The sequence below is a fragment of the Berghia stephanieae genome, chromosome 9 (assembly GCF_034508935.2).
Source record: "Berghia stephanieae isolate SIO BIC M18660-M18661 chromosome 9, UCSD_Bste_1.3, whole genome shotgun sequence".
NCBI classification, from domain to species: Eukaryota; Metazoa; Mollusca; class Gastropoda; order Nudibranchia; family Aeolidiidae; genus Berghia; species Berghia stephanieae.
This window is the reverse complement of record NC_088368.1, coordinates 46,273,751-46,286,250: the sequence shown is the minus strand read 5'-3', so window position 1 is coordinate 46,286,250 and position 12,500 is coordinate 46,273,751. Positions and strand designations below refer to the sequence as shown.

The window sequence follows — 12,500 nt, the reverse complement described above, 5'->3', positions numbered from 1 at the left end:
TTGCAATCCACGTTTATGAGTAATTCTCACTAATCTGTATTAACCAGACTATAAACGTTCAAGGTCACTCATAGGTTTGTGTGTTGGTCCGTTATATTTCCGGGTGATAATGTTGTGAGTTTCTTAGCCAAGCGCACACTATCTATACCTTGTCTCATGCCATGTAAAAAGTTAACTCCTTAAACAAATCAATAAAGTAAAAAAAAAACCCAATAAAGTTCCTTTTGTTTTCATCGTCTTGTGGAGATTTGTCTCAGGGTCTATTCCAAGGAAAGACCGGAACTTAGGTCTCAGCCGCAGCACATCGCCGCAACTTGAGCTGGGGATAGGTGGCGTGCTGAAGGCAACATAACTAGGTATCTTTCGGGTGCATTGCCAAGTCCATACTGCTGACCCCCCCCCCCCCCTTGCCCATCAAGTCATTACGACAGGGCTTGGTTCCCCCCCCCCCCCCCTTGCCCATCAAGTCATTACGACAGGGCTTGGTTTCCCCGACCGTTATTTCATGTCCCGATGGGTCGGAAGACCCCGTGCTAAGCATCCATTTCCTTTGACCGATTTCCCCATTATAAACGTGAGCTTTTATATAGAGCAATATCCACTAAACATGCACAATGCACTTTACAAGGGTCCCTGACCAATAGTAACACGTAACATGTAGAACGAGACATGACGCCTATTTGCCGATATTACAACTTTTTTTTTTCGACAAAGACAACGCTGTTGACGGCCAGATACTCATTTTACATATGAGTACGGTGAGAGAATATAAATAAAGAGCCTTTTCCAAGGACTCAACTATGCGCCGAGCGAGGCTCGAACCCAGGACCTTCCGGTTGGAAAACGAGTGTCATTCCACAAGACCACAAAGCCACATTATCACACCTAAACAAGGATTCCGACAAGACACCATCATCTCGGGCCTTACCGTGGCAATCAATCCTTCACGATGGGTCACCTATATCTATATCTAACCACTTCCTGTCTGTACTCATTCCAGGTGAAGGCAAACAGCCTTGTGACGTGCTGGGTGCCACCTAACCACTTCCTGTCTGTACTCATTCCAGGTGAAGGCAAACAGCCTTGTGACGTGCTGGGTGCCATCTAACCACTTCCTGTCTGTACTCATTCCAGGTGAAGGCAAACAGCCTTGTGACGTGCTAGGTGCCATCTAACCACTTCCTGTCTGTACTCATTCCAGGTGAAGGCAAACAGCCTTGTGACGTGCTGGGTGCCATCTAACCACTTCCTGTCTGTACTCATTCCAGGTGAAGGCAAACAGCCTTGTGACGTGCTAGGTGCCATCTAACCACTTCCTGTCTGTACTCATTCCAGGTGAAGGCAAACAGCCTTGTGACGTGCTGGGTGCCATCTAACCACTTCCTGTCTGTACTCATTCCAGGTGAAGGCAAACAGCCTTGTGACGTGCTGGGTGCCATCTAACCACTTCCTGTCTGTACTCATTCCAGGTGAAGGCAAACAGCCTTGTGACGTGCTGGGTGCAATCTAACCACTTCCTGTCTGTACTCATTCCAGGTGAAGGCAAACAGCCTTGTGACGTGCTGGGTGCCCTCTACCAGGACGGCGAGAAATTCTACATGGGCTGTTCTAGGCTGTGCAGCTGTCAGAACGGTTTCCACGGATGTGTCAATTTGTGTCCTCAAGAAAGTGTCAAGCCATCGGGTAGGTCTTCATTATAATATTAGCCATTGCCTTGTGTGCTTTTGATAGTACGCTAGCCTATTGCAAATTGCTTTCGGCCATTATTAAAAGACCCAACTGCCCAATCACTGTTAGAGAGAAATACATTTTTTTGACAGAACTCAGTATCGGTACAGTTCCCGTTGGTTACGAGGAGAGTCCTCTACCGAGCTATCGGGACTTCCGTATGACCTAGTGACAACATCTTTACAAAACACTGCAGTGGAAAACAAACAGCTTGAATCGACAAGACGTATTGTATTGAAAACAAACCACACGACGTTTCGGTCTTTGTCCTTTTTCAGAAGGCAGATGAAACACGAAGATATGCGAGAAAAAAGAATACATTTAATTTTTAAATATAGTGTTTTGCTTGTCCGCCGAAAAAGGTCAAGGGTCGAAACGTCGTTTGTTTTGAATAATTCTAATATATATCAATATACTAGTCATTTTTACTCTTTATAATCCTTACCCCTTTACTGCTTCACTTAGGTAGTCTTTGATATAAGTTTCTAATTTCCCATCTCCTACAATCCCCCTTTTCCTATCTCCAATCCCCCAATTCCGATCTCGATTCCCCCATTTCCCCATCTCCAATCCCCTAATTCCCATCTCCAATCCCCCATTTTCCATCTCCAATCCCCCATTTGCCATCTCCAATCCCCCATTTGCCATCTCCAACCCCCATTTTCCATCTCCAACCCCCCATTTGCCACCTCCAATCCCCCATTTGCCATCTCCAATCCCCCATTTGCCATCTCCAATCCCCAATTTCCCATCTCCAATCCCACATTCCCCGTCTGTCCATCTCACAGAACTGACGTGCCACGACCCAAAACTGATGGCAGTGAAAAACAAATGTTGTCGGGAATGGACGTGTCAAAAACTGGACACGGCAGGTCAGATGCTGTCACGTGACAAGGGCCTGGAGTCAGGGAGCTTGATCATGAAGAACCCGATGTGGTGTGAGTATGGCTGGAGTGGAATGTGTCCGATGTGGTGTGAGTATGGCTGGAGTGGAATGTGTCCGATGTGGTGTGAGTATGGCTGGAGTGGAATGTGTCCAATGTGGTGTGAGTATGGCTGGAGTGGAACACAGACTGGAGCCCTGTGTAATCAGTGGCGTGAAATGTGTCCAATCTCTCCTACCAGAGATGCCAGTTTGGACAATAAATGGAACATTTTGGTTGGGGACAAAGACTGGTCCTAGAAACGATTATTTGTCTTATAATGATAATGATGATGATGATGATGATGTTAATAATAATAATATTCAAGTCATCCAGGCAAGAAGAATAAGAAAAGGAAGGAAGGAAGGAGGAGAAGGAGGAGGAGGAGGAGGAGGAGGAGGAGGAGGAGGAGAGGAGGATGATGATAGGAGAAGGAGCTTTGTTTTCTTACTAAGTCCCTCCATTCTCTTTATCTTCAGATCGGACATCAACCCGCCCTCCAACCACAGTAAAGCCCACGACTTCTCAGCCCACCTATGGAATGACGTCATGTCGAGCAGTTAAATCTGATTGGTCGCCATGTTCAGTCACGTGCGGAGTGGGCGTGTCTCTGAGACTTGTTGTGGACAGAGAAACTTGCAAGAACCGGGAAGAACAACAGCTGTGTTATCTGAGGCCTTGCGGGGTCAAGGTTGCGACATTGGTGCGTGGCTTTTTCATCAATTTCTCTTCTGGTTTGGATAGTGGATGTTACGCTAGGATGGAGGGTGTGGATTCCAACCACAGGCCTTACACACTAACCCTCCCCACCCCCTAAACGATCATCTTTTTTACAGCACAATATCCACTTAACGTGCTCGTAGTGCTTTACAAGGTGTCCCCAGCCAACAATAGCTATACATAACATGTAGGACGAGACATGACGCCTGTAAGGCGATTTTACAAATTTTGTTGGAGAGAGACAATGCTGTTAACTGCCAGGTACTCGTTTTACACACGAGTACGATGAGAGAATGAGAGTAAAAAGCCATATTCAAGGACTCAAATATGCGCCGCTTGGAGCAGGACTCGAACCTTGGACCGTCCGATCCGAAAGTTCAAGAATTTTAAAACGAACCCCCCCCCCCCGACCCCACCTTCCAATGAGTTTATGAATCTAGTATTTCTTATCACAGCGGCCGAGTGCTGAGAGAATACATGTGGACTGTTCTTGCATCCTCTCTGTTGAGGGAACTCGGACACTGGACACTGGACACCACACGGGGGCCATGCATGCTAACATAACATCTAAATATCGGGAAATGCGTGATATACCAATGTGATTGTTTGGTGACCGTGTGTATGCGTGGTATACCAATGTGATTGTTTTGTGACCGTGTGTATGCGTGGTATACCAATGTGATTGTTTTGTGACCGTGTGTATGCGTGATATACCAATGTGATTGTTTGGTGACCGTGTGTATGCGTGGTATACCAATGTGATTGTTTTGTGACCGTGTGTATGCGTGGTATACCAATGTGATTGTTTTGTGACCGTGTGTATGCGTGGTATACCAATGTGATTGTTTGTGACCGTGTGTATGCGTGGTATACCAATGTGATTGTTTTGTGACCGTGTGTATGCGTGGTATACCAATGTGATTAGGTATCCCAAACTAAAATTTCAACTGCAGAAAACTGCTGTTATTTTGAATTGAACAAATACAGATTGTCAAACCATGAACAACAGTCTTTAAATGATTAAAATCGGACAACAAATAAAAAAGTTACGAATTTTTTATTTATTTAATAACTTGTAATTTTCGTACACCAACAGAACATGCTACCAAACAGCAAGTTTAAGGTGCATCAAAACAAACAAAATAATAACAAAATTGAATAATTTGCAAGCAATCGCAAGCCATGGACATAGAGAATAAGAAAAGTACTCAAACAAATATTCACCTAGTATAATTCAGTTGCTATACAGCATCAAAATCAAGAAAAAACATGACGCGCGTAAAAATAATTTCACCGAAATCGCCAGATGTACCATCTTCGGCACTTTGCAGACTCGTCAGTAATCTAAATTAAGGCATGAAACTTATCTGAGCCTTAGAACTGGCACCATACAGTAAGCCCAATTTTTTTCAGAGAGATAGAGGCAATAATTACTGAGATTTTACGTCTCAAAATTCGAAAAAAGGCCGAAATCGCCAAAGGAAGACATTTTGAGAAAAAAACAGTGTTTCCGCTACAAAAAATTTAAATGATGAGATATGGCTATGAAACTTCACATACAAATGATTTGAGGGATGGGGAATCCAAATTTTACGTCCTTTTCACAATAAGAATGACAAAAACAGAGTTATGAGAAGAAATCAAGATTTAAGCTCTCGAAAATCAACAGAAATATATGTCAAAAGAGGGGGAAAAGTCAAAAATTCATACCACGACCTAACACAATAATGGAAGTTAATGCTGCACCTACTGGTGGCGCACAGTCGATCAAATAAAATAAATAAATAAAAAAATTAGACAAAAAAGTCAGTACACAAAAGCATACAATATCCAATGCAACCCATGAACATGAAAAATTTATACCTATCCATACGTACATATTCTGAGACAATCAGCCTAAAATTCAACGCCCTGCCCTAACACATATTAGTTTATATATCTAAGGCAACGGTATAAGGACACGCTTTAATGCATATAAATGCACAGACGCCGGGCAAACCTATCTTAGCGCTCTTGTTACTCATCATGTTGCGAGCAAGCAAGATGGCTTTCTATTATTTCAACATTTTTAACACGCCTGAGTGTACTTAAACACTTTAATATGTTTTTTTTACCCGGAAGTTCGTATTCACACAGGGAGTCCAATATAATATCGAATAACAGATTATACATACGCGGACTCTGGAAGCTGATCATATCCACATAGCCTATAAATTATAAAGATTAATTTAAACACGGACTATAATATTGCTCTTATGGTCGAATAGCCCAACATCAGTATGAGTATAAGGGTTATCATTGGCTCTCCACTATACACATTTTAAATGCATTTATAAAATGTTCAAATAGAAATAGATATTATATTGGACTCCCTGTATGAATATGAACTTCCAGGTAAAAAAAACATATTAAAGTGTTTAAGTACACTCAGACGTGTTAAAAATGTTGAAATAATAGAGAAAGCCGTCTTGCTTGACGCTAAACATGGTGAGTAAATAAAACAAATGTAATAATCAGAAAAGCTACATGATAGGTACATAATTATGAGAAACAACAATGGTTTAAACAAAGCATGTCACTGATCAAATGTAAAGTGATGGAAATAGATACATAATTTCATGAATCAATATAATGTAAATGTTGCTACTCGAAGCGATAAACAACAATGTGAAATTGAATGTAAGCTTCAATTTAATTATAAAAACAGATAGAAGAATGGATGTTTCGTGTTTCCCCTTTACCAACAAACACATTCAACTTAACGGCACTACCACATCATCTCATTCATCATCTATAGTGTTTGGTTCATCCTGTTTGTTGACAAATGAGAAACCTGAAACGTCCATTCTATCTGTTTTTGTAATTAAACTGAAGCTTGAATTTAATCTCATAGTGTTATTTAATCAACATCTGAAACCCTACTTCGTTTGACAGCAGTTGACAAAAAAGATGCATCTGCTTCATCATCATTAATCAACCTTAACAAAGAATCATAAAGAGTGCTAATGGTCCCCGTTATCTTTAAATTCTTTTCACCCAAAAATACCTTTCTATATCTTATTTGATTTCTTAAACTTTCAGCTGTGCCAATATTCAGAAGTCTATCTAACTGATCTTTAGTTTTACATATCCCACCATCTGAAATTACAGCATCTAATATATCAGATTTCTGTTGCCTATCTGAAAAAGATTCTGGCAATAAAACAGAAGTGATAGGTGCAGGGGTACATTCAGGTTTGGCTGGATTCTGAGTAGCAACAGATGTAGAGGGTAGAGGGGTAGAACCAGATCCAAAAGTGAATGACGATGATGGTAGTGGTGCTGAACATGAATCAGGTGTGGACACATTCTGAGAATTAATATTCACGGAGGGATGAGGGGTAGAACCAGATACAATAGAAATGCAGGACGATGGTGTTGGTGGTGGTGAGCTGAGAATATTAGTAGAAGTGGACACATTCCGAGAATTAATATTCGTGGAAGGATGAGGGGTAGAACCAGATACAATAGAAATGCAGGACGATGGTGTTGGTGGTGGTGAGCTGAGAATCTTAGTAGAAGTAGAAGGTTGACTTGATGATGGTAGTACAGATGAAGGAAATAAAACGGTTGGCTGAGGACTCAGTGCTGGCCAGTCAACAGTAGACGACGGTGGTGGTGAGCTGAGAATCTTAGTAGAAGTAGAAGGTTGACTTGATGATGGTAGTACAGATGAAGGAAATAAAACGGTTGGCTGAGGACTCAGTGCTGGCCAGTCAACAGTAGACGACGGTGGTGGTGAGCTGAGAATCTTAGTAGAAGTAGAAGGTTGACTTGATGATGGCAGTACAGATGAAGGAAATAAAACGGTTGGCTGAGGACTCAGTGCTGGCCAGTCAACAGTAGACGACGGTGGTGGTGAGCTGAGAATCTTAGTAGAAGTAGAAGGTTGACTTGATGATGGCAGTACAGATGAAGGAAATAAAACGGTTGGCTGAGGACTCAGTGCTGGCCAGTCAACAGTAGACGACAGTGGGGGTGGTGGTGGTGGTGGCGATGATGAGGGTGGCTTTGTGGCTGTGGCAGGAGGAGAGTTTAATTGAATTTCCGTCAGATGACAGGGAAAGAAGGGTTTCCTGAGCCATGCCTGAAGTGCTGCTGGGTCCCTGCTGATACTTTTTATCAGCTTCCCCTTCTTTGTATCTGCAGCGAGATACATGCCTCGTAACTTCTCTCTCGTGCAAATCACAGGAGAAGGCAATATGTTTTCTAGAAATTTATGGAAGTCTCCATAAGTATAACCATGTTTCAGGAGAAAATTGCCGAGGTCCACAGCAATTTCATTTGACACAACAGTCTTTTTAAAATTGTTTTTCTCCAACGTCATGTTTACACCAATGGCATTGAGGGCATCACTGATGTGGTGAAGATCCACAGGTGCATTCAGAAATGTTTTATCTTTCCCTTTTGCCGCCTTCACAACCTTCAAAATTTTCCGCCAGATACTGTTGACTGGATAACTTGAGTCTGGACTCAACTTGGAGAACCATTGTTCCACCTAGAAGGGAAAAAATAACCAAAAAATATTGAAGGGCTTATAACTAATGCATTAGTATATTAGAACAAAAAAAAAACAAAAATAGAATCTTATACAAAAAGATAACCCTTGATAATACACCAGAATCCAATAAGTTTTTAAAAAGATAAGGATTAGGTATGAAAAAATGAACATACTTTGCTAGAGAGAAAAACACGGGAATGGTTTAGAATTTAATTGTATTCCATAGCAAACATCTAGTCTTGTCTAACCTAGTAAAGACCTTTTCAACAAGTGCTAATTATACCAACAGCACACTGCCCATTGCTAATTGCTGACTGTTGCAGGCATGCTTAAATATCATAAAGAGAGCCATAAACACGACTTTTACTTGTCTATGTCACTCAGTCACTTGTAACTACAATATTTATCCAAAAAAATATAATGGTGGCCTGTGACAACAAAAAACAGATGTGTCATATATTCATAGAAACCTTACCTCAGACACTGTCGTTTTGGCTTCAAAGCGCAGATGATAAAGCTGGACTAACAGCTTGTTTGTCACTTGCACAAGTGGCAGTGCAGGTCTACGACCTTTCCCCTTCATCAAAAATGAAGCCCTGAGACGACTCATTTGTTCGTCATCTGAAAATGGAGAATTAAAATGTTCAAACTTATTTGAGATGTGATAATAATAATAAATAGTTTCTATACACCGCCTTACCCCGTATTTCAACAAGCTCAACGCGCTAAATGATTACTCATTACCATCAACACTATCTATCAAAACTCAACTGTCAAATTCAAATAGGCAGGATTCAAGAATTTAATATAAATCTAAAATATCTTATACTATACTAACATATCATAAACAAGCAACCATAATCAAGTCAATCCCATAGCATCAAATCAAAACAAGCCTTCTACCAAGTAGTATACAGTAAAAGGTTAAAAGTTAAATTTAAACTGGAGTTTGAGTTACTATAGTATAGTTCCATCATGGCATAATTGAAACTGGATCTTACAAAAACGATTGAAAAACAAACAAGTAGATACCTACTACTCATTGATGACACCTGATGAAGAATGGGGCCGTCCGGTTAAGATTATTCTTATTATTATTATTAGTAGACGTCTAGATCAAACAATGTGCACTCAGATTATCAATAATTTCTTAATGAATGAGCTTGGTTTAATCTAAATTTCAGAAACAACTAGACTTAGATGTCAATAGTGTGATACTTTCCATTTCCTAGTACTAGTAGGACTCACAATCACAAGCACCAGTCTAGTAGTCAGGACGGACACTGACACTGACACGACCAGTATTTTATTTCTCATCTGAATCTAGAAGTAGCAGTGATAATGACACGTTCATTCTTAGCGAACGGTGGGCTCCGATAATAATAATAATAGCCTTCATGAATGAACACGAGTTGTCTAGCGGTTACAAACATTATCATTATCATTAATTCAGAAAAGTGAGTGGAGCAAACTCAAACTCAAACAGTATCATGAATAAGACAAGATAGAGAAAAGCTTCGATCTACACCGATCATAATAAAATACAAAACAATAAAATTTACTTACCACATAATTCAAGTAAGTCCATGTCCATAATTGATGAAATACGTTTGACTATTCTAGATGGCTTTAATGTTTGGAAACGTTTGTGTTACTCCAACTTACAATCGGTCTCGGTCACCGGCAGTTTATCAACTCACGCGTCGGACAGTAGGAGAGAAAGAAAGAGAAAGCGGAAACAGAGGCTTTGCTTTTAAAGATGGCGCTATTTGTTGAATCAAGCCAGCATGCTGGATTTTTGATATTATAGCCTTCAAATGCTGCAGATTTTAATGGTGTAATTTTTTCGCCGTTTATTAACCGTTAAGAGAGTCAAATTTTCACTCAAAAATAGAGCAAATTCAGTTAAATTTTAATAATATTTTTGTTGTGTTTATAAACGAAAAAATTACACCACACGAAAGGGCATTAAAAGGAGATTCTCCCACACTTGATTTCACAGCTGTTGGTCCGTTCAGCTTTTAGCGCGAGCAGATCTTGTGACGAGACCCGAATTTCGGTCGATCGGCACGCAGTTTTCACAGCGAAAATTTGCAATCGGATCTCTTTATGAGGGCGTTTTTGAATAGCTGTTAAAAAGTTCACATAGCTTGAATAGTTTAAATATTTAGCTCATCTTATAGAGCAGATATTGAAATATAATATTGTCCTTTTTTTATTAAATAAAGTTTAATTCAAGAGAGAGAGAGAGACAGATATTAAGACCCCACTTTTTGATCGATCACGGCAAATTCGCCTGCCACACAGCGGTAGTTTGGTATACCTAATGTGATTGTTTTGTGACGGTGTGTATGCGTGGTATACCAATGTGATTGTTTTGTGACCGTGTGTAAGGGTGGTATACCAATGTGATTGTTTGGTGACCGTGTGTATGCGTGGTATACCAATGTGATTGTTTTGTGACCGTGTGTATGCGTGGTATACCAATGTGATTGTTTGGTGACCGTGTGTATGCGTGGTATACCAATGTGATTGTTTTGTGACCGTGTGTATGCGTGGTATACCAATGTGATTGTTTGGTGACCGTGTGTATGCGTGGTATACCAATGTGATTGTTTTGTGACCGTGTGTATGCGTGGTATACCAATGTGATTGTTTGGTGACCGTGTGTATGCGTGGTATACCAATGTGATTGTTTGGTGACCGTGTGTATGCGTGGTATACCAATGTGATTGTTTTGTGACCGTGTGTATGCGTGGTATACCAATGCGATTGTTTGGTGACCGTGTGTATGCGTGGTATACCAATGCGATTGTTTTGTGACCGTGTGTATGCGTGGTATACCAATGTGATTGTTTTGTGACCGTGTGTATGCGTGGTATACCAATGTGATTGTTTTGTGACCGTGTGTATGCGTGGTATACCAATGTGATTGTTTGGTGACCGTGTGTTTCACGCTGCAGAAATTGGGATAAGCTGCAACTTTGTTTGGCCTCAAGGCTTTACAATCAATTTTTTTTTGTTTTAATAAAAAATAAAAAATGACGCCCTTCCGTCACGGCATCATAAGATCCCGTCGCCGAGGCATTCCACGAAGGAATATAGATAATTCATCAAACAAGGTGTCTGATGTCAACAGGAATCATCCATGTTGTCACAGTGAGCAAATTGGGGGTTACTGATCTTGCACAAGGAAAAAAAACGAAAGTGCCCGAATCGAGGCTCGAACCCGGGACCTTCCTGATTACATTGCAATGCCTTAACCACTCGGCCACTTCGCCCCCTTACTACTTAATAAGTATCCATAAATGATTCTTGCATTAAATATTTAGCTTTTATACGGCGCAATAACCAATAAATGTGCTCAAAGCACTTTGTCCCAAGCCAACAGCAAAACTTGACAGTACATTGACGTATGTCAGGCGCTTTAACACTTATTTTTATACACGGCCAACCCTGCTACCAACCGGGTACCCATTTTATACCTGAGTGTGGTGAGAGACCGTCAGTAAAGAATATTTTCCAATAACTCAACATGCGCCCCCAGAGCGGGACTCGAACCATGGATCCACGTGTCCACAGGCGAGTGTCATACCACTGGAACACAAGACCATATCAAAAAATATTCTTTTTTCCCCCTCTATATCCGTATTTTCCAATGTTTCTATTTTCCTACAATCCACGAACAAATCCATATTTTCCAATGTTTCTATTTCCCTACAATCCACGAACATATCCATATTTTCCAATGTTTCTATTTTTCTCCAATCCAAAGATATATCCATATTTTCAAATGTTTCAATTTTCCTCTAATCCATGGCTACATATCCATATTTTCCAATGTTTGTATTTTCCTGCAATCCGCGAATATATCCGTATCTCCCAATGATTCTATTTTCCTGTAATCCATGGAAATTTCCATATTTTCCCATGTTTTCCACCAGGGCCGAGACAAGTGCACGCCCACCACCCGATCTGCCAGCAAGCAATACATCCGATTCCAGGACTGTATATCGGTGAAGAAATACAAGCCTAAATTCTGTACAAACTGCAAAGAAGGGGCGTGCTGCTACCCCAGGAAGTACAGGACAAAGTCCATCGAGTTCCAAGTAAGTTTGGCGGAAAACAGAACAAAGCAAAACAAGCAGAAAAAAAAAACCCACAATACATACCAAAAACAAAACAATTCAAAAATGTTTTTGTTTTGTTTTTGCTTTTAAGGGTTTGACGACGCTTGCAACACATTTATGTCATATCAGCGCCAGTAAAAAGGAAGAAAATGGGACTGTAAAAAGTTCTTCTATCTATCTCTCTCAAAAACGTTAGATCGATTCTTTGCGTAATAAATACAACAGTTCACAATAGAGAGATGATTTACAAGGAAAACAATATTATCTCAAACAACAATACATTTGACTGTTTCCCTCCCAGTGAAGGACTCCGACCAGATCAAAACAAAAGCAAATAATCTCATTCTAAGACAAAGACAAAAAAACCCCCTCAGAAAACAGACATAAGGGGATAGAAGACACAGCCAGAGCACCTCCTGCACACTATGGGAGGTCAGGGACCCCACCCAGACATACATA

At 40.6% G+C, this 12,500-nt stretch overlaps 1 protein-coding gene across 7 annotated transcripts in view; it reads left to right on the top strand.

The window, feature by feature from the left end:
- The window catches only part of LOC144980350 (CCN family member 1-like), an 81,905-nt gene that overhangs the window by 68,489 nt on the left and 916 nt on the right, over positions 1–12,500 (top strand). For all 7 annotated transcript variants that reach the window (XM_078928017.1, XM_078928018.1, XM_078928022.1 and 4 more), the window contains 4 exons: positions 1,537–1,683; positions 2,517–2,666; positions 3,131–3,354; positions 11,856–12,020. In XM_078928017.1, coding sequence (XP_078784143.1) covers positions 1,537–1,683; positions 2,517–2,666; positions 3,131–3,354; positions 11,856–12,020 — 686 coding nt within the window. The remainder of the gene's footprint in view (positions 1–1,536; positions 1,684–2,516; positions 2,667–3,130; positions 3,355–11,855; positions 12,021–12,500) is intronic.